Here is a 23,309-nt window from a genome sequence, read left to right as displayed (position 1 = left end):
AATAGCACTAATTTCAAGTCATTTGCAGTCAATTTTGACCACCTCACAAATCACAATATTATTTTCATACACTTTCAGACAAATACTGCAGCGACCTGGCTGGATGGTAAGTGACAGAGCAATGACACAAACACACGGCAGTTCCTAGCACATCTAGGACACATTGGCACACAGCAGTGGCAGAAAAGAAAGAGGGGGGTCTGCCCTCCCTCCTACCCTCCGTTATGCTGGATCTTAAAAAGGAATCCAAAACTCGCGAGATCTGACGACGTAACAATGTTTTGCCTTGTTTTCAAATCCGAGGGCGCGCGACAGTACCAAGCAGCCTCAGCTCGGTACTAGACTCTGCTAAGTTCGGGTATGTTAGGTTCTCGGGGAACCGAGCATGAGCATCTCTACTAGGAACCAGCCTAAAATTTTAGGAGCCAGGCAACAGTTAAGCCTGCACCGTGAACGGTGAGACCCGGGTTTTTCATCCTGGGTCTCACCGACTAGTGTAAAGAAGTATAAAAAAAAAAATGTATTTAAGTTGAATTTAAATTCAGGTTACATGAAGAAATTACGTCATTCCTATTGGCCGGGAGAAAATTATGCATTTAAAGCAGCAATAGCGGACCCTACGCCTGGATTACATCATACAGGCGTATGGGTCAGCTATTGCAGCTTTAAATGCATAATTTTCTCCCCGGCCAATAGGAATGACGTAACTTCTTCATGCAACCTGCCGGACAGGCAGCAATGAGGAAATACAAAGGTAAAAGGACTTTTCTATTCTTTTTTTAAATTCAACCTTAATACATTTTTTTTCCTTTTTTTTGCTTTTTTACACTAGTCGATGGGACCCGGGATGAAAAACCCGGGTCTCACCGTTCACAGTGCAGGCTTCCCGGGTCGGACCTGGGAATTACCCCACCAAAAGACCCATCATTCATACTGCAGCCTCGCCGCGGCAAAAACCCGGGTCGAGGGTGCAGTATGAAAGGGGTATTACAGAGGTGAAACTCCCTTTAATCCACATCATAACCCTTCTCTAGCCTCGTCATCTCACTCCTCTAACTTCCTCTCTCCCAAAGTCCATTCTCTATTCGACCACTTATTTAAATCCTTCCCATGCATCCTAAACATCATATTTGTTCAGTCAATCCCCTTCATCATAATAATAACCCCCCATCCATAGTCCTCATTAACTGCCTCACCCTCATTAACTCCCATCTTTCATCCTCAGTCATCATTAATCCCTCCTTTCTGCACCAGTTATTATTAACCCTTCCATCCTGCTTTATCGTTAACCCTCCCTTAGCAACATACTACCCTACCATTAACACGACTTTTTATAAATAAAATTTCCCCCTCACTGTTCTTCCACATTTAATTTCCTGGCATTTCAGGTTTGTCAAGCCCTGCTCAAAGGCTGTACTTTATTTGATCTACACTCAGTAGAGGAAACCATTTTAAGGGGGGTATTTAATTGTTAGCGTTAACGGAAAAAAACGAGCGCTCCAAAAATATTACCGTTTATACGGTAATATTGCGCGAGAAAAGCGTTAATACGGTAGTTTACTCGCGGAATTTCAGCTCGCCGCTCAGGGAGCGGAGAGCTGAAATTCCGCGAGTAGTTACCGTATTAACGCTAAGATTTTTTGAGCGCTCGTTTTTTTCCGTTAACGCTAACAATTGAATACCCCCCTAAGAGCTTAAACCAATATTCCCAAAGATGAAGCCTATCAAACCAGTGAGCACAGATGTTGCACATTTGAAACTAAATAACCTGAACTGCAATGAATATTGGATTGGTCCACAAAGTGGTTTTGAGTGTAGGTGACCGGCATATATTTTACTTTTGATAATAAAGTGGTGGTTGAATAAAAGCTATTACCGTATTTCCCCATGTATAGGACGCTCCATTGTAGAAGACGCACCTTCATTTTTTCTCCGAAATTTAAAAATATATATTTGCTGTTAAAAAGTTTTGTTCCGTTTAAATAAAATGTGCTGCAGCCGGCCAGCACACTCTCCCTGCAGGTCCGTTCGGCAGAGACAGGCAGGGAGAGTGTGCTGGCCGGCTGCTCTAATTGCAATCAGTTGTTGCAGGTCGCTGGAGGGAAGAGACAGAGGTTGTGCTGCTCTGCGCTATGGAAATTCGGTACAGTTATAGTCCAGTAAGACAGCCAACCCTCTGCACCGCTGGAACCATCTCTCCCTCCCCTGGTGTATTAATTGATGATTCCGATTGAGCAGCCGGCCAGCACACTCTCCCTGCCTGTATCTGCCGAACGGACCTGCACATAGTGTGCAGCTGCCGGCAGCAAGCCGCTAAGCACACGTTAGCGGAACGGACCTGCCAATCGCACCCCCCCTGAATCCCCCGCTTCCCCTGTATAAGACGCACCTAAGACCCTAATTTCTTTTAAAAAAAGGTGCGTCTTATACATGGGAAAATACGGTAAGTACTCCAGGCATACGTACCTATAAGCATACATAAAAATGAAAAAAGCAAGGCCCCAAACAACTTTGGCTCCTAGGAAGCTAAGTTAACGCATTTACCTAAATTCTGTGGCTTTGCAAGTTCCAGGGTCTCAGGCTGCATTTCTTCAGATTTCGGTGCAGTTTGATCGCTCCCTTCACCTTGTATACAAACAGCTGAGCCTTCAGAAGTATTTTCAGGACCTTGCACTGTTAGTTCACCATTAGGAGAGCTTTCAGAGTTCTCACTGAAGAAAGAAGTACAGACATAACAGAGAATTACACTTAAGCTTTCTTTAACAAAATGTTGTTGTTTGGACTTGGTAACAGCAAAGCAAACAAACACTCTGTGTTCCATTTCAAGTTGCCAATCTTAAAATGGAGTTTATCTTAACAGAAAGTTAAAAAATATATATATATATATTTAAAAAAAAACAAAAAAAAAACGCAACGTGCAGCTGTTCCCACTCAAATTTATAAATACAAATCTGCAGATGAAGGAGTATCTGTACAGAATAGCATGTTTTACTGATAGTGAAATACACAAGGTGAAAAAATGAAAACATTGCTAGGGTGATTATGGTATTGTTTTACAGATAAACAGCAGTCAAACAGAAAACAGCAGCTAAACAGAAGCCACAACTGTTGTAAAACAGCAAGGATGAGCTGCTTTACAAACCATGTTCTTAAAACACACACCTGAATACTGCAGTTTGTTACAATATTTCACTTCTTAACATTTCTTTACAGAACACTAGATACACCACAATTATTTGGATTTAAGAACAAACACAGTCATAAATGAAGACTGTGTATTAAAAGACAAAGTGGCAAAAGGGCCTGCTCATTAGTTACAATATGTACATAAATAAAAGTTTGATAAATGATGTTATACACCACAGATTGCATATTAGTCCAGCCCAGAGATTGCTTTAATGCCTCAACAAGTGCCCTTGCAAAACTCAAACTCCAGATCAGCTCATGCATTGTTTTACCTTTAACAACTCTATCTTTATGCCATAAAGCAGTGAGTGTAAGGCTGGGTACACACTACAGAAAATTTCTCCCGATGCGACATCTTTAACAATTTTACCAATGACAGGAAAAGGAGAGAAAAATTCCGGTCAGCATGCCAATTCATGTGTATACAGTATATACGAATTACCTTCAGATCTGTGAACTTCACCTGTCATAACCATCGGGTGAAAAAATAGTGACCCTGCACAGTGACCTATGGACCCTCCCGGTCGTGAGTGCAGCGATACGATGTGCTTTGGAAGGCTAACTGTTCATTGTTGCAGTGTATACACTAATGCGATAATCGAGCCCAACAGTCGTTCATCGTTTTATTGGCCCGATAATCGGCTGAAAACACTGTAGCGTGTACCCAGCCTTAGATTGAATGTGATGGAAGCAGATGACTTTTGTATCACACAATCTTCTCTGCACAATGCAAAAAGGTCACACAGTACATCTATATGAAAAATGAAGTGCAGTCTGTACCACACTGCATCCCTCCTTTTTTTGCAGGCTATGGACAAAGTGACAAGGTAAGTAAGAAATTGGGGGTTTGCAGGGCAAATGGGGCATTTTGCCATAAGTGCGGGTCTGAGGTCATGTGGGGCAATTTTGGAGCAAGTGAGGGAATCTAAGAAGTGTATCAGAGCATTTTGCGGCAAGTGGCGATATGAGGTGCATTTGGTGACATTTTGGGATGAGTGGTGTGGGAGAGGAGAGGTCAAATTATCATTATGTCGACTTATTTTCTTTAATTAAAAATATCAAAAGGGGTAATTTTACTCCACACAAGAAATAAATTGTAGTGTTGGATTAGCCAGATTTTAACAGAAAAAGGTTCTTATATTATTATGTTACACAACGTGGTTTGGGGTCAGAAAGCAAATACATTTAAGTTTTGTGTGAACTGTGTAGAAGGGTGTTCATCGTGAAGAACATCCTGGAGAGGGTTAAGAGTATGGTTTGGGAATTTTGATAAGTTTTCCGAAGAGCTTTCAGAGAATCCTTGACGTTTTGGAGGCTAGGAGAAAGCCTTGTTTTACAAGGAAAGGAATTCAGAGTGGAAGCACCTCGAAATAAATCTTGTAGCCAGGAATCCAAATCCACTTGCTCTACTCAAGAGCTGCACCTCTAATGAATACTCATAAGGAACAATGTGAGAATCTAAAGAACACAAAATATGTACTGCCAAATACACATTGCTGAACTTCATAGCAAGGAACCCAATAGGTTTAATAGTCAATAATGTCAATATTTGACAGCATCTATTTTGTTGTTCTTGCAGCTTTTGGTCACCTTCTCATACTCTTCCTTAGCAGCATCAATAAGAGACGCAGCTCTTAAGCATAGTGGAGGGATTGAGATTGGAGATATTTTTAGACAAGTGAAGTCATGTACACTGGGGCAGTTTAGTCTCATTTTATATTGGATTCTGCAAAGTAAAGACAACAAATGTAGAGACTGGCAGAGAGGAGCATCAGCAGAGAATTATTTTTTTGTAAATTAATGTAGCCACTGTATTCAAAATAGATTGTATGGGTGAAAGACTGGCTAGGGGAGGAACAGTAAGATAATACTAGCGTCAATTCAGGAGATGAGTGAATGAAATAAGTTGTTTTTTGCAGAGTTTTGTGAGAGATATATGCATATTATGAAGCTGTTTCTAAGGTGAATGTAACAGGATTTGCATACAGATTGGATGTGGGAGACAAATGACAGTTCTTTGTCAAGGATGACACCTAGAAAGCAAACTGGTGAGGAAGGGTTTATTGTTGTTTTGTCAACACAAGTGGAGATGTCAGTTGAATAGCTTATTTTGACTGGTAGAAAGATTATGTAGGGAATACAATTTCCTGCGTCATGCCATGGAGTGTCTTCTGAACAGTCGTGAAGGTAATCCGTGGCAATGTGAAATCACAGGTTTTTCCTCTAACCCCATAGAGGTGCGCGGGAAAATCTGTGCCGTTCAATTACTGTAGTACTCGTAAATGAGTGCAGCCTAATATTAATGTGATGTCCAGCAGCTCATCACAGGGAACTGAATTTTCCCCTATCAGTTCAGTTTTTCAAAGATTGAATTTGAGGAGGCGAGAGGACAAGATGAAATGGAAAAAAGACATTCAATAATGAGGGCCAACACAGATGGTGAAAGATCCAGAGAGCAAAGTTATTTCTGGGTCATCTGCACAGAGGTGATACTGAAACCCAAATTAATTTATTTGGTTTTTTTTAACAGAAGTGGTATAAATAGAGAAGAGTAAAGGGTTCCTTGTATGAAGATAAGCAATGTGTATTTTGATGTATGTATTTTGGTTTTCTTGTATTGAGGTTTTTGTGGAGTCTTGTGTAAAAACACTAATATGCAAACACCAATTATTTATTCTAAAATTCATATAAAACATTGGTAATAGGCACTGATCCTCACTGGCATTCCCCTGTGAATTCAAAAGATGACAACATATAAAAGATTAAATGCTCAGGATTTTTATAATAAATGCAGATCAAGAATTGTTTATACTGTTAGTAAACCCCCAAAGTGATATTTTGGGATCAAGATGGGATCAAAAGTGATGCAGCTTTTAAAGGTATATTCAGGAAAAACATGGCTGCACGGTGGAAGAATCATTCACAAACAGGCTAGTGACCTGTGTCAGTGATAAGCAAGTTAGAGTCATCACGTCCAACTTATTTTCCCTAAAGAACAACATATTTAACCCTTTCAATCAACATCATAATCCTTCCCTTGATACTACTAACTCAATCTCAGACTTGTTCTTCATCTCTCTCCTCTACTCCCATTCCCTAGGTGCCCTCTCATAGGGACATAGTTGTGAACTTTTAATATAAATTAAATTATAGACCCATTTCATCTCTTTGCTGGTGACTGTGGTTTCTCCTGACAAGCCACCGATTTAGGATCAGGACTAAGAGGTATCGGGAGAGGATCATTGGATCAGAGCCCTAGGTTCAACACAGGACAACCAGGGGACAGATTAGATTGATAGCTCTTATTTGTTGGTCACAGGATTTCACAGATATATGCATCCTGCACGATCAAAGAAAGATCTTTAAAGTAGCAATCCCACATCAAGAACCTTAGGGGCATATTCAATTATTCTGATTCCCCGCCACGTTAAAACTACCACCGTTATTACAGTAATAGCTGGATTTCAGCTCACTACCGTAATAACGTTTTTTCCGCGCACTATTACTCGAGACTTTCGGCGTTTCCGTCAACAATTGAATATGACCCTTTAAGCGTGCATCCGATAAGGATTTCTATAATGACAGCTAAAACAAAATATTATACAAAAACCTTGCAGAATTAGAAATCATTAATATCAGTCTGAACAAACAAAAGGAAAATATCTATTAAAAGATAATTCTTATAGCCTGCTAAAGTCAATTAGTTTTTTTTTTTACATGGTGTTGTTTCTTTTATAAGAATATTAATACTGTTCAATAGCTGCTCTTAAAAAAGCTGTTGCACATCACTGAGAGTTAGTGGTGATACACACTCAGTCTCTTTACAGACTTTTTTTTTTATTTATTTTTTTTAAATACATGTTGGCAGGAGGTAATCCAGTCTCCTGTCCATTAACAAGAACAGAATGATTTACTAATCTTGCATGTGAATCTGTCTGGACCTTTTCACATATGTTAATATTACACACACTGACAGGGGGTGGGGTGATTCAATTCCATTTCCCCCGGGCCATGTAATTTATATCTCTCACCCAAAGTGTCTTCCAGGAGACCTGCTCCAGGGTCTAGCTCCCACTCCAAACTGAAATTGGTGCCAGAGGGATGGTAGTGATGGCGCTTTGCCTGGGTTGGTTACCGTTTATAGATGCTGAAAACAAAAAGATGTATACCTACAAAAGAGTTCCGCATACATAGATGCCTATAAGTACTTACTATAACAAACACACAGTACATGCCCGACACTTGTCCTATACAGTCCGACTGCAGTAAATGCCGGCAGTTATAATTAACACTACTTATGAAGGAGACACTATGATTTCACTTTTTAAAGCAACAATGGCAGGAGGCGCTGCGTATATAATGTATATACGTATATCATAATTGTAAATGTAGCCTATTCCTACTCCTAACCTTAACTCTAAGGCATAAATTAGATTATAGAGGCGGCGGGTCCTGCAATTACCACTTTAAATCCGGAAAGGTTAGTGTCGCATTCATAAATGGCGTGAATTAGAACTGCCGGCATTTACTGCAATCGGACTGTATAGGACACGTGTCGGGTATGTACTCTGTGTTTATTATGGCAAGTCTGCCTTTACTTGTTATCGGCATCCATGTAATCGGAATTCTTTTGTAGGTATACACGTTGTCGTCCTTTTCAGCATCGATAAGTTGACAACCCCTGCTTTGCCTCCAGGGATGCCCAAGAGGCAATGCTTCTCCTCGTGTGCTGGTCTGCAGTTGCTGGCTGGGGTTGAGGTGTTTAGGGTCAGCTCAAGCGGCCCTTCAAATGGACCCACCGGGAATTGGGGGAACCCTGTGCCACCTTAACTCTCCAGTTCCCCACCAGAGCGTTAAGGTGGCAGAGGGTAAATTTTAAATACCACTGTATTTAAAATTTAACACTTAAGGCACTGTAGTGTAGGTCACTACACCCTGGGGCACCAGCGTATCGGTCATTAACTCTTCAGGAGCTGAAGCTGCAGACATTAACTAGAACAGGACATTTGAGATGTGGGGGAAAGGCCACAAAATAGTTACACATTTTATAGTGAAAAAGTTTTTGTGATACAGCTAAACAGGCCTTTCTGGGTGTGAAATGAAAATAACATAAATATGTACAAGTAGTTATAATCTAAGCCTCAGACAAGCAGACCAGAAGTAATAAAAGGTTGAATAAAATTAATGGGACCAATTCTCTTTTCACGCTTTCACTTTCCCCCTTCTTTGTTACTTTGAAACAAAAACTTGAATGATAGCAAACTAACACTGGGGTACAGCGATTTATAAATGGGCACCATTACCATTGTCTTTAACTATTTCTCTCAGGATAACAGTTTTTGGAAGAGTTTACTGGGCAGAGATCAGAGCTTTGTAAATATTGTTGTTAACAAAACTCAAAACTCTCCTAAGGAAATATTAATATGTAACCAACATCCCCATGATAAAATAGGTTTGTAACATAACTCACTGATCAACTCCATATTTGGCATACCTTTGGCTTAATGAACAGGTCATGATCACATTTTCAAGTAGATTTATGGAGCCCAAGAACTATTTGTGCCAACAAAATATACTGCTCCAAAACAATCTCTGTAACCATGCAAATATCTATGAAAAGGAACATAAACTGGTAGGACAGAGAACTGCTAGAAAATTAGCCCATTATTTGCTAGATCAGAGGTACACAACTGAACCACAAAGGGAATCCCAGAAGCAGTTTTGTGGTTTCCCGATTTTCAGATATTCAATACATTTTGTTAGGAACCGCTTCTTGGGATCTCAAAACAAATCACTGCTGACACTTGTCCCACAAAAATGGCACATTAATAAATGGCTGAGCACCACTGTGCCACATAACAGCAATATCAGAAAACTCAGTTTACATGTCAGAAGCTACTGACTTTCAATAACATTTATGCTCCTGTGACCGGATGGGATTACTTCACCAACCAGTTTGTTGGGGGAAGAAGGATGAATGCTCTTCTTACACAGGGGGCTTTCTAACAGACTGTTACTGACCACTCTTACTTTCCATCAGACACTTGCCGACTGTGAATGTCAACTGTGCAATAGTTGAAGAATCTCGCTGCCACCACTAGGCTCCTTTCACAGCACCTAGAACCACTTATTTCTGGTTAGCTGGTTTAGCGCCTCTTTGCTTTTGCTTGGCTGGTACCTCCTGGCTGCTTACTATGGATCAAGACTGCTGGGTAACGGGCAGCGTTGACACAGACACTAGGTTCAACACAGAACAGCCAGGGAATGGATTAGTGTGTAAGCTCTTATCTGTTGGTCACAACAGGCATATCTTCAAGCAATGATGTTTATTTGCTCAAGAGGTCCTTACAATGACATTTACACACTAGTTAAAGCTAACAGTGATCTTCCCGAAGTTCAGATGGTGTAATATAGTTTACATACAAAATATAGCTCTTATATACTGTTTCTGACAAACATGTTGACAGGGGGTAACCCAGCCCTCTGATCATAGCCAGCACCACAAAGTCGGATATATTACATCAGATCTTTAGCATCAGGATATAATATGTTCTCTAAATTTGGAATTAACGCAATTTAAACTTCACAAAATTCACATCAATCTGTGGTTTCCTAAATTAATGCTGTTCCCAAGCTCACCAAGACACAGGATGACAGGCTATCGGCCCCCTCCTGTTCATTCAGGTTAAAAGATGTGTTGGTCACTCACATAAAGACTTAATTAGCATGTGATTTCCTTTCTTACAAAAACAAAAATTTCCTCCAACATCTGCCTACTGCATCAGAAAATCAATACATATCCAATACAAACATCAGTACATTTGCAATGATATACATCGTCGAAATGCACCACTAATTGAAACAAATGTATACAATAAGTTATTTGTACGTAATCCAGCCACAGATCCCAACACTGTTCAGGTTTCATATCCGAGTTACTATACATGGTTGACTCATTTGGTTGCAGTGACGTTATCAAAGGAGGAGATTTCTAATGTGAACTTCTCAGCTAGCAGGTGCACATTCTTAATGGATCCTTTGCCTAGTGTGCGCAAACCGCTACTCTGAGAAATTTAGACAGCTGAAGACCGTATTTATTTCTAGCTATGTGGAGAATACAAAATAAAATAACGATATTGCTTTTACCTTTCATTTGAACCACAATGGAACATACATAAGATTTGATCTTAGTCCAATTTTTAGTACTAATATCCATTTGATTTCATGGTCTAATAATGCCCCAACCAGTCTAACATTAAACTGGCATCATAGACCTTTTATAAACAATGTTACTGGTGACTCAACGAGTCATTACTTAAACATATCAGTAGTGGAAATCAAATTTGACTACGAAATTAAGGTATTCTGTAAATAATATACTGTATTACAACTCTTAAGATATATTATAGCTCCAGGAAATTACAACTTACTGATTATAAAAAAATGATATATAACCTCAGGGTAAGTTCCACTACTAAAGATGTCAATGATCAATTTTACACACTTATCTTGTTGTAATTTGCCAGTAACTTGGCAGCTCTCAATGCAGAAATTACAGGACATAAATTAGCAGAACCATCATATAGAGAGACTCTTACTTTTTTTTTTTCTGGAAGGGAGTCGTATCCTACACTCTATAGTTTCAGCTCTTTACTGAAATTCATTTCTCAAACTGCAAAATTCCAAAGACGAAGGTGATCCAACCACCTTTTGGTGCAGAGAGATTATTTTGGTTTTATTAGAGCCCCCCAAATGTGTGAAAAAGGATTTTATACTCGTGTTAAATCCATTTCTCTAAGTCCATCCCTTTAGGGACCCAAGTCACAGATCTGCGTCCAAGCCATCGTGGAGAAAGGCCAAGATATGGGTGACCTAGAACAACAGCTATGCTGACCCCCTGAATGATCATCCCTCTCTTCAAGTTCTGGGAGGACCCACAGCAGGCGTCTCCGGACCCCTGCGATCACAGAGAGGGGAAGGGTCCCATCAGGCTGCCAGTTTATCCGGGAGCCTGGGGTCTGGATGTTTTGTAGAGAATGGGGCTCTACCTCTCTGGGAATGACCTCTGGCCACAGTGGACCTGCCCCTAATGGTCTGGCCTCTCACCAATGAACCCCCCAACCTCGAAGGGATTGCTAAAGAGACCTAAACTTCAGAGGCCGATGATTAGGGGTACTCACTGGAAGGAAGGTACTTTTCCATCCCGTGGCCTGAGACATCTAATTCTGGGCCAAAAAGGGCTGAGCCCGAGTAGGGAAGAGCCTCCAAAGATTCCTTTGACTCTGCATTGGCATCCTAGGACCTGAGCCAGAGAGTCCTATGGGCCACTATTACAGAGGCCAAGATAGATAAGGAAACTGAGGCTACATTTTGAGCAGCTCTCATACAGGTAACCTTTAAATGTAGAGCCAGGGGAAGAAGATCTGAGTCTTGTAACCTTGCTACCAGCTGGTCAGCCAGGTCTCCATTGCCCGGGCAACCCACTCTGAAGACAGCATAGGTCTTAATGAGGTGCCTGCCATCAGGAAGATGGATTTAAGAAAACTCCCCACCCTGCGGTCAGTTGCGTCAGGGAATGCCGCAGAACCCAGCACTGGAAGAGTAGTATGGCAAGCCAGCCTGGCCACTGACATATCTACCTTTGGAACCTGTTTCTAGGGGGCCGTTTTTGACGCCTGCAGGGGATAAAGGACTGAAAATATGCACGGTATAACAAACATACGATCTGGCTGCTTCCAAGCTGACTCAGCTATCTCTAAGTTTCACTGATGCCGGAAAACAGACAATATAATGTTTCCTACGCTTAAAGAGGCCTAGGTCTGACCGAGGTTCCTCTAGATCCAATAGATTTAATGTCTGGCAAACTGCCAGTACCAGATCCTCAATACAGACTCCTTGAGGGATCAGCCATGTCACCCACCAGGGATGGATCCGAATCCTCAGGAAGCTCACCTTCCTTACTCAGTGCTGTTACCAGAAACATCCCTGCAGAAGCCTCCTCTTGTCTGTGGCTGCTGCACTCCGGTATATCAAGCTAAAAAAAACCTACATAAGCTGTGTATGTGCTGCCTATGGCACATACACATTCTAAAAAGGTAATAAGTAATATTTAAAAAGGAAATGGCTGCAGCACAGTATACCAGAAGTCCTATTACTCTGGCACTTAAACATACAGTGAAGTTCACACGGGGTTGCAGAGGGGATATAGCCTGTCAGCAGGAAAGTTAACTATTTGAGTGCCTACTCCAAGTTCCCTCCATAAAACCCCATGGTAAGCAGGGTCCCCCAGGTCAAAAGCAACAGCTTACAACCATATTAAATTTGGTCACTGAAAATACATGCAATAGATTAACATGGCCTCTATGTCTGACGTACACGAGATGGTGGGATTTTCTTAGTTATATCATATTACTGCACAGTAGAGTTTGTGTTTATTTTATGACCTTCATTTTTATTCTTTAACTTGTCTTCGTTTGTAGTAACATAGTTCTCTCTTTAAATATATATCTGCATTTTTCTTGATGTCTTAAATGTCCCTGTGTATAATATATTTAAGAGCTTTCGTTATACTAGTATGTGATTATCTGGTACGCTTAGGACTGAATGCATTTCTGGATGAAAGGTTTTTGTTCTTAATTTGGAGACCCATAGCTAAAATATACTTAAAAATATTTTTCCTTCTTCTTGACTGACCATATGAAGGCCCCTCCATTGAACTCTCTCCTAGGGTGGCTTACGGTGACGTATCCTCCCCACCCCTCTTTTCTCCTTTAGGCTACAATATACCCTTGTCTTTGTCTTATATGGTTTGATGCGTATTTATGATACCCGATACGTTTACCTCCCATTTGAACTGTGAAGTATATCTGTGGTGTCCCATACTGCCAATGGCATTCCACTCTTCATTAAATGGACCCACATAGTGACTGTAGGGAGAACCTCGGACTGACCATTTCTATGTGTATGGCATTATTACTAAAGAAGCATGAAGTTGTTTTTTTTTGTCTGTCAGGTTTATGTAAACAAGTTCTACATAATGAAAATTTAATTGTCTTCCCTCTGCCTCGCCAAATGATCTGGACGAGGGTGCATGGTTAGACTGCAGTTTTGCCCAGAGTATATCAGGGCAGAGGGTACAGATCAGAGATGAACAGTGTAGCGGGGAGGACAACAGTGGAGAGCAGCCAGGTAACAGGAATGGTGGAGACCCAAGATGCAGTGATGAATGTTTGTGGATAGACTGCGTGTGGTTTTATGAAGTGCCCATATTCACAAACTTTGAATTTCCTCTCCCTGCCACTTTGATTTAACATAGACAAAAGACAGTTAAGGGGGCAGACATTAATATTACACACAGCTAATCCACAGAAAACCAAATGCAATGTAGTGAAGAGTTTGCATATAAATAGTTTGGCTTTGTTTTGTCATAGGTGCATGTTTATAAAATGCTAATTGAACACACGTGTAAACGCCTATCAAAACGCATATGTGGACGGGTTCAGTGTTATATCCGCCACATGTGTGCACCAAATGTGCTCTGGTAGGATTAATACCCAGTGCTTGAGGGGCTAATTCACCGGCATTAGGCGCTGCATGTGTGAAACAGTTATTTAAAAAGGTACATAATAAAAATAAATGTGTTTTAAATACCAGCTGCGTGCCGGAAAAGTAATACCGGCTATGCAACATTCAGTGGGTCAACCCCTGGAGAGTGAAGAATGTATTTTTAAATGTAACGAATGAGTGTATTTAACATATGGGCGCTGCGACAGCCGTAAGCAACCGCCACGCAGCGCCAGGAAGTTAAAAAATATTTATTTTCATACTGTTTATATATTGATCTATGAGCGTATGCCATATTGGAAGAAACTTGTTTTTGTAAAAAAGGAAATCCCTTAAGTCTTCATCAGACTGATCAACGCATATTTTTAGCCTGAACAAAGAGCAGAGGGTCGTTACCCTTCTATGCTGTGTATTCAGTAAAAAATAAAGGGGACTATTTGAATAATGTAACATAAATTAATTAATAGAAATAAGAAATTGACATACATTTTAAGTTTAAATTGCTTTAAAGTTTAGAACATATAATGTACCACTACCCAGCAGTCCTGATCCATAGTAAGCGGCCAGGAGGTACCAGCCAGCTCACAGCAAAGAGGCACTGCAGCAGCTATACCAGCTACCCAAAAGTAAGCGGTTCCTGGTGCCAGTGAAGGAGTCTGATTGTGGCAGCCAAATACTCCTAAAACTATTGCACAGTCGGTATTGGCAGTCTGCGAGTGTCTGGTGGCAGGTGACAAAGGTAGCAGTAGTCAATAACAGTCTGTTACAGACGGTGAGAAAGCAATCCTGATAAACTGTGTAACATCCCTTCTCCCCTTTCCCCGTTAGATCAGGTGGCAAAGTAAGCCCATCCGGTCCCAGTATACATGAATGTAATGCAGCTAAATCAGCAGACAGTGTGGTCAATCTGCAAATCTGCTCATCCCATCCCTACTCCTGAGGAGATAGATCTGTGTCACTAGCTGCAGCTAGTAGAACTGTAGTAAGATCTTTTACTTAGACAGTATGTAGCTTTAAAATTTGAAACAAATTCTTGTACCATGTATATGTGGTAGAATCAATAATGCATCGGCTCAAAAAGGTGTGAAATTTTCAGAAATCAGAATATTTCCAAATTTGGATTTCAGCCTTTGGAATCGAAGTGAAACAGTCTAACAATTTTGCAAGTTCTCTACCAATTAAAAAGTCAGTTCGGAATTAGTGCAGCTACCTGTCAAATAGCTGCCTCTTGGAAAAATCCTACATCCCCCACACTTCAAATTGTTTGTGGTCAGGTTTACCAGATGGAGCATATCACCAGTGTGCTGAGGGGCTCCTCAGTGTCTTTTCACAAGGTCTGGTCTCCATGGGCTTCATATCACAATCAACCCCTGCTCCAATTCTAACAGAGACCAATTCTTTATTGAAACTATCAGAGTAGACTAATTTTTCTTGCTAAATGCGTGAACTCCTTCTCCCTTCCCTCAGCCTTTTTAACACTCTCCACACCTCCCCCCCTTTTTTTTTCCTCCTGTTTATATAGTTCAAACTAAAAACATCTTCATGGTACTAGGTTAGCATGCAGTTAAATCTGTACTGTAAAAGCACTGTGAGAAAGTGTATATTCTGCAATATAATATATATATACATACACACAGTCTCGGTAATGTGCCTTTCAAGAATTATTTTTTTCTAACATTGTTCAAGATAAGATGTTATTAATAAAATATACTAAAAAAAAAAAAAAGTCAGTTCGGAGAATCCATTAAGTAAACCTGGGTTGTAAAACAAGTATGTAAGGGGGAAAGTTTCACTAAATAAGCTAAATAACCAATAATGAACGGAGATGGGACTTCTTATTTAACAAATTTAAAAACAACATTCATCTTGGCATGGGAAAGGAAGAGGTTTTCCCAGGAGTGTGATACATATAGGTAAAAAACACTGCACCAGTGTAGGAGACAGGTAATAATTTTGAATTTCAAACCAAAACACCCTATTTGAAAATATGAAATAAATTTACAGCAAATTCATAATGGTAGGCTATAAAAAAGATGAAGGGCAATAAAGTCATCATGATAAATGAATTCTACAAAATTAATGAAATTCAAAAGGATACTTGCAGGGAGAACTCTTTAAGTAACATGATTAATGTGGTAAGTGGGTAATTGTTTAAGTTTTAACATTTTTGTTTGCGAGTCCAACTCCCAGTAAAGCAGATATATTCACAGCTAATGCCCAAGTTTTATCCCGATTAAATTACAGACCTGAAACATAACTAAATGATGGACAATAAAGGATGCTTTAGCAACAATAAATCTAATCTGCAAAATTACTGCAATGGTTCGAGATCCAATGCAAACGCCTTATATGTCACAGGTGGCTAAAATTAATATGCCAGTGGTTCAATGCAAAGACCAGAGGCAAAAGGGGACACCCCCCTAGCTGTGAGCCTCTACAGCCTGTAACTGTAATCCTTGTTGCCAGGCAACCTTAACATTGGTTTTGTATAAGAATATAATGTAGTGTGATGCACAAACCACTACAGAGGCTGCACATATAACTCACTAAACTTCAGAATGGAAGTAATAAATTAAAACTTCAATTAAAAGTAGAAAGATACAGATATCTGCCATAACAGATCTTTAATGCAAGATAAACAATTATTACAAGCTGCAACAAATATGACTTTACAATGTGACTCTAGGTGACCAGATTTTGCACAAGCTTTTGAAAGTCAAGAGTAAAGCTGGGTACACACTAGGTTTTTCACCAAATTATCATGCCAATCACATGATAAACAACTGTTGGATCAGATAATGCATTAGTGTGTACGCTCCCACGATCATGTTTTATCGTTCCAAAGCACATTGGTTCATCAAATGAAACAATACATACTAAAAATCTCTATTAACGATGTCGGACTTCAGTGTCTCATGACCAGCAGTGTAGGAAGACCTCCATAGAGTTTACAGAGTCACGATCTTTTCAGCAGATGGTTATGACATATTAAGAGCACAGATCTGAAGGTAAATCGTGTAAAATCAGGTAAGTGTGTACATGTGAATCGGCGTGCTGATCGGGACTTTCAGTCATTGGTAAAAATGTTCAAGATATCGCACCGGTATAGATTTTCTGTAGTGTGCGCCCAGCTTAAGGCTGGAATAAGAACAATTCTGCAGAGGTTTACATCTAGAAACCTGTTACACTTGTAGCTTTAATGTATCCCATGATGGAAAAATGTGTGCTCACGTGTGTAGAAACAAAAACCACTAGTTAACCACACTAGTGCTTAACAGAACCTGCATAAAAATGTGTTACTGTGCTTAAATAAAGTGAGCAGAAATCACTACCACATTCAGACTTATGGTCCGCCATATTAAATAAGGGCTGGGACCACAAGTGAAGTTCAGTGGGGAAAAGAAAAGGGGCGATAGAGCATAAAGCAGGAAGGAGATGGGGGCAGGTAAAGGCTCAGGGTTCTGCATTTGCCCCTCATGTCGAGTGGGATTTAATTATAGTAATATTTGCATACATGTGTAGTTAATCATATAAGCATAAAGACATCTTTTTATGATACATGGTCATAAAAAAAATATGTTTATTGCTTTTAGAGAGGACAAATCAGTTATCACTGAAACCAAAATAAAATGCCTTGCCAAGTTTCAATCTGAAAGAAGTTTATCGAAAAGCACCTATTAGAGAAAGACTAAAACACTTAATAATCCCATCCCAGGAACATTTAAGGAAGGAATAACGAAAGAGAATTAAATAATCATAAGGAAAGATATGGAACTATTTTAAATTTGCCTAAAACAGGTCATGCTCCATAAACGAGCATACATGCAAGAAGGGTGCTTTATGGAAAAGTAGCAAACAAACATTGTTTGGAGAAGCAGGTGGGGGGAATTTCACATGAAATCTTGCCTAGAGTTTGCCAAAAAGCTAGTGGGAGATGCTCATGCTTTCTGAAATAAAATGTGATGGTGCGATTGAAGTTAGGCGCTATGTTCGGTGCACTAATGCTACGGAAATACTGAAGAAATGTCGCAATAGAGGGTAAAATGGAATTACCATATAGACAAATCTAAAACAATATTTATATAATGCAGTTCTCCCAATAGGACTCAAAGCAGTTGTTTCAGAGGGGGAGGTAGCCACCATGGGCACACTCAAATGCAATTTTACGCAATCATTCACATTAGTCCCTACCCACATTGGAGCTTACAGCCTTAACTGTCTACCCCACACACACATACATACACTAGGGAATATTGAGGAAGCAATGCCAACCTCTGTGTCACCATACTGCCTCAAATCTAGGAGGAAAACCTGTTGCTGCCTGCAAGAAACTTAAAATCTTGTGTGAACATATTATTTCCAGCAGAACAATGAACTTCAATACAACAGTACCACAACATCAGTATCTGCGCTGAAATGCCAGTCACCAATGGCTGCTTTAATAGTGATGACTAATGATACTTCTGCCTTACAGTAGTACATGTCATTTCCCCACCACCAGTTACAATTAGCATCCTATATATCAACTCTTCCCCACACCTCACACATTGTAAGCTTATTTTGGCAGCGCCATCTCTGTGCAACCCACAGTCCCATAAAAGGGCAATTACACATTCATTCAGCTCCTTTCTCTTCATCCAGAGACGGTGTCCAATGCCAATATTGGGTCTCATTTATCATCATCTATTTATAAAGTGCCACTAATTCCACAGAGGACTCACTCACATCAGTCCTGCCGAGAGAGACTAGGGTCAATTGGATAGCTGCCAATTCACCTACTAGTATGTTTTTGGAGTGTGGGAGGAAACTGGAGCACCCGGAGGAAACCCACGTAAACACAGGGAGAACATACAAACTCGACACAGATAAGGCCATGGTCGGTAATCAAACTCCAGTGCTATGAGGCAGAAGTGCTATCCACCAAACCACAAGTAGTGGCATTACTTACTCTCTACATCAGTGTTGGCTAACCTGTGACACTCCAGGTGTTTGTGAAACTACAAGTCCCAGCATGCTTTGCCAATATATAGCAGCTTATTGTTGGAAGGATATGCTGGGACTTGTAGTTTCACAACACCTGGAGTGTCACAGGTTAGCCAACACTGCTCTAAATGATAGGTTACGAAGTGGAGACATTACCTTGAATGCACAGTGTTCCCTGATCCTCCAAGGTGGCCGTTTATTTCTCACCCTGCTCAGTGTGTTCCCAGTAGGGCATGTGAACGTTGACACCCCTCCCTCTGAATATCTTGTTTGCCTGGATTGGAAGTTCACAGGGGACAGGCATTGCACCTGCTTGATAGATACAATGCACCCAAAGTACTTACAATTATGTTTTTTCACCTTTACTTGTATCACTTTAGTTTAGGGTGGAGTTTAAGATGATATCTCTTATTGCCTTCTTTTATACTGCTCTCCATGATTCAGGTCTGAGAAAATGGGTAAACGCATGTATGTGTAATGCGACACCTATTTTAGTTTTATTGCCTTCTAAATATTTGGTGCATCTTAAAGCAGGGACTGGTTTACATGCGAGTGCTTATGTGCTTTTAATGTGTTTCATGAATACAAAGAGCTTTAAAATAGTAAAAGAAAATAAATTGGAGTAATTCACACCTTTGTATTCAGAAAATGATGCATGAAATATTTTGAAATTGTTTTCACACACAAAAAATGCTAACTTTAGATTATATTTCTTCCTCTTAATAATCCATCTAGTTATACAAACTTCACATCAGAACACACTATAATATTGGCAGAGGCCAACAACCAAGTTACATTTTAATCTATAACTTTTTATAACCATGCTGTAAAATGAAAATAGCATGAAACAAATAACACTGAGGGGCATTTATGAAAACTGGTGTATGAATAACTTGCAAAAAGAGTGAAATATTTGGCAAACAGTCCAATTCCAATACAAGCGTAATGCAAATTTGAGACTGATCATCCTTGCCTACTCTCCCAGGTGGTTTCTAAATTTCACGGTGGGATCTCCCAGAGGGGAGGCATTAAAAGTCAGCAAAAATGCTTTAGATTGATTCCTATGGGTTACATCATATTTTTCCAGCTACCTGGGCATCTGTTTTCATAAATGTGGCACAGTAATGTCACAAATCCACATATCACCAAGTATTCTGCCTTTGTGCACATATACTAACAAATACAAATTGAACTAAGTGAATATAACATTTTAATGGGGAAATACGATACATATAATCAGTGTATATAAAATATATGCACAAAGTTTATTCAGCAAAACAACTACATCAACTGTATATAAACACTTTTAGAGGCATATTCAATTGACGGCAGGATCGCCGAAAATCCCGCGCTCGAAAAATATTACCGTTAATACGGTAATATCTCGCTGGATTTCAGCTCGCGGCTCCCTGAGCTGCGAGCTGAAATCCAGCGAGTAAATTACCGTATTAATGGTATTTACGTGCAGGATTACCGTATTAACGGTAATATTTTTTCGAGCGCGGGATTTGCAGAGATCCCGCCGTCAATTGAATACCCCTCTTAGTGGCTACTTTATCAGGTACACCTTTACACCCTATTGCTAATGCAAATATCAGCCAATCATGTGGCAGCAACTCAAAACAGAAACATGGTTCAGTTTTTTGTTCCGACCAAACAAGAATGGGGCGAAGCGTGATTCAAGTGATTTTAACCATGGAATGATTGTTGGTGACAGACAGGGTGGTTTGAGTATCTCCCAAACTACGATTTTCAGACACAACAGTCCCTAAATTTTGCTAAGAATGGAGCACAAACAAAAAACATCCACTGAATAGTAGTTCTGAGGGTTTGTGTGGTACAGCAGAAGTGTGTGTTTTAGGAGTTTAGAAAGTAACCCCCTAATGGGGCAGAGACCGATGTCATTTATTTATTATCTGGAAAGTGCTGCATAATGTGTGGTGATGCTATGCAAATAAACAATAATAGTTACAAAGTGTAAACAAATACAAATGCTCGGGGTCTTTCAGCTTTCTATGTTTGATCGCCCATTCCATCAAAAGTGCTGGGGGGGGGGGGATTACAATTTAAAGCAAAACACAGATTTGAAGAGCTATTCATTGCCAATGTTGCAATTTTCAGAACACAGTACTTGTTTGGATTTACCACTTCATGGAGTGAGCAGATACCTTCTTTGAGATCCTAAAAAGCACCTTTCACATTGCCACAAAAAAAAAAAGAAAAGAAAAAAAAAAAGCTTTCAAGGCTAGATGATTGCAGCTCTCCACAGTATCCACTGTGTTATAGATACAAGTTGTACACAACAGTGGCACCTGATGGCAGCAAGTTCCTATCCAATCAAATGTTGCATTCACAACAAGCCATTCTGGTGCCGCAAATTTATATTACTTGCCCTTCTTCCTAGCTAAAAACTTTTTCCTGACAGTGGAGAGGGACACCGATTACCAGGCAGCAACAATGGAAGGGACCCCACCAAATTGCTACCCTTCTGCTCGCAGTTACCAATGAGGGAGAATTGTTAAAAACTCTTCATAAGAAAAAAAGTTTATACCAAGTTATGTTAACTCTTAAATTAGACTGCCTACAGTATTTTCTCTCAATAACTGAAAAATGTCTGAAACTGAAGTGGATACAATCAGCTCTGACCTTATGAACTAAAACAAGCGTACTAATGTATGCAAAAATAAGATTCAGCTTTTTAGGCGTAGACAAGAATATTATTTTCAATTTAGCAACCAGTTATATCAAACTAAGCACTAATTAATTTTAATAAAAGCTCCTGGACTCGCTCAAAAACAAAACACTACAAGGATAAAGTAAAAAAAAATAAAAAAAATCTGCAGATCACCAAAATTTATTGTAACATATTCTAAATATAAGTCTCAAGCAATAGAAATGTTTACTTATTTATACCGTGCAATGTAAACAAATACTGCTTTATTGCCATGCCTTAGTGAAATGGTTACACAACAGTTAGCATTCACCAATAGGGTCGCCAGCGGTCAGTAAAAATATAATGGGAACTGTAATGCAATATTTATCCATAATTATAAAGGAGTAAAAAAAAAAAATACTTCCGAGACTTCTATAGAATACAAGTATCAAACCAATTATTTTGGGAAATTGGGCTTATGAATTTCTTATAATACATGATTGACAATTACTATCCTTTATCATACCCATCCAACACTAAATGCAGCCAACTCCCACTTTTGAGTGTTTGTGAAAATAAATTAACTTTTATAAAAACAAAACCTCAGTAAGTTTTAATAGGCAAAAAACAATTACGCAAAAAAGTTCTCAAGTAAAGCCCAAAGGGGTAAGACATTACTAATGCAGAGCCTACTACAATAAACAACATTGTATCAGAGAACAACATGTAAAAACACTAGCCAAACAAAGCTCTTAAATTACTTCTTTCAAAATATATTTTATTAATGTAACCCAATTATCTTTACAAAATGAAATTATGAATCAACAATAAGGCAGATTACAAATCACACAGAGAAAAATAACAGATGAACAAAATAAGACACACACCAGTGGTGCAGGACATTTTATACCTCAGCATTGTCAGTAAGACATCGTATTATCTGGTGATAATAAACAATAAAGTGACTTATTATTACTGACTTTTGACAACCACAGACCTAAGGAAGATCTATTCTAATAACATGTAGATATGGACATGTTGTCCTTATCCTGTAGGATGAGGTGACCTGTGGTTGTATAAATACAATTCCCAGCACTCCCCCTGAGGACCATGATAGGACCTGTAGTCCCCCAGTCACTGGAGACCCGCAGGTCTGCCCATCTCCCCGGTGGCTGCGCCGGGCCTATGCAGTTACGATGTGCGTAGGCCCATGCGGCGCTGGAAGGGTTAAGCGCTCGGCGGTGCCGCCTCCTAAACTCGGGATCCCTCCGCTGGACCGGATTACGGACCAAGATCCAATAGGCCCAGATTCCTCCGCCTCCAGCGCTGCCTGCGCGCACACCCCACAGGCTTCTGGCCGTCTTCTCAGCGGCCACCATAACTCCACAGCGCAACGTGTAGGCCTCGCCAGGCCCCAGCTCGGGACCGGAACCCTCTCCCCCCTCTCCTCCACCACCAGCCGCCGCGGCGGCCGTACCGTCGCTTCTCTATTTACCTGTTAAGTTTCTCCTCCTCTTGAATCTCCTTGAATTTATTTACCACGAAGGAGCGGAATATCTCTTCTATGTTGGTCGCCATGGCGCCCCGAACCTCCTCCTTCTCCTCCAGCCACTTTCCGACACACTGACGCACGGACGTGCGCGGGCTCGCGGCGGGCCAGAGGAGACGCCGCTGCTGCGCGGGCACGGGGAGTGGTGGTGGCGCGCGTCTCGCGGGAACTCGCAGTCCTCTCACTTTCACTTCTCCGTAAACCTTAGTTAGTGCCACTGGGGCAAATAGGACCAACGCGCTTGAAATGAACACGAGTGCTCGAAAAAAATGAAGATAAACTATTGTCAGGGTGGATGTTATATGAACTTTAGGGCGAAAGTGGGGAAAAATGCGAGGGGGGAGTTGCCACAGAAAGTAGGGGAGTGGGTGGGAA

At 40.3% G+C, this 23,309-nt stretch overlaps 1 protein-coding gene across 8 annotated transcripts in view; it reads right to left on the bottom strand.

Annotated features, from left to right (window-relative positions):
* The window catches only part of SON (SON DNA and RNA binding protein), a 71,883-nt gene extending 48,854 nt beyond the window's left edge, over positions 1-23,029 (bottom strand). For 6 of the 8 annotated variants that reach the window (XR_012688224.1, XR_012688226.1, XR_012688228.1 and 3 more), the window contains exons 1-2: positions 22,881-23,028; positions 2,545-2,711 (exon numbers count right to left, since the gene is read on the bottom strand). Coding sequence is in view for 2 of the 8 variants with exons in the window: in XM_075197200.1 (XP_075053301.1) it covers positions 2,545-2,711; positions 22,881-22,963 (250 nt within the window). In the remaining 6 variants the exon portion in view is untranslated. Of the gene's footprint in view, positions 1-2,544; positions 2,712-22,880 lie in introns of all 8 variants that reach the window. The other 2 variants (XR_012688229.1, XM_075197202.1) reach the window with 1 other exon arrangement.
* Between the last annotated feature and the right edge of the window lie 280 nt (positions 23,030-23,309).

The sequence above is a fragment of the Mixophyes fleayi genome, chromosome 2 (assembly GCF_038048845.1).
Source record: "Mixophyes fleayi isolate aMixFle1 chromosome 2, aMixFle1.hap1, whole genome shotgun sequence".
NCBI classification, from domain to species: domain Eukaryota; kingdom Metazoa; phylum Chordata; class Amphibia; order Anura; family Limnodynastidae; genus Mixophyes; species Mixophyes fleayi.
Note: the sequence above shows the minus strand (reverse complement) of the source record. Positions and strands in the feature narration are given on the sequence as shown.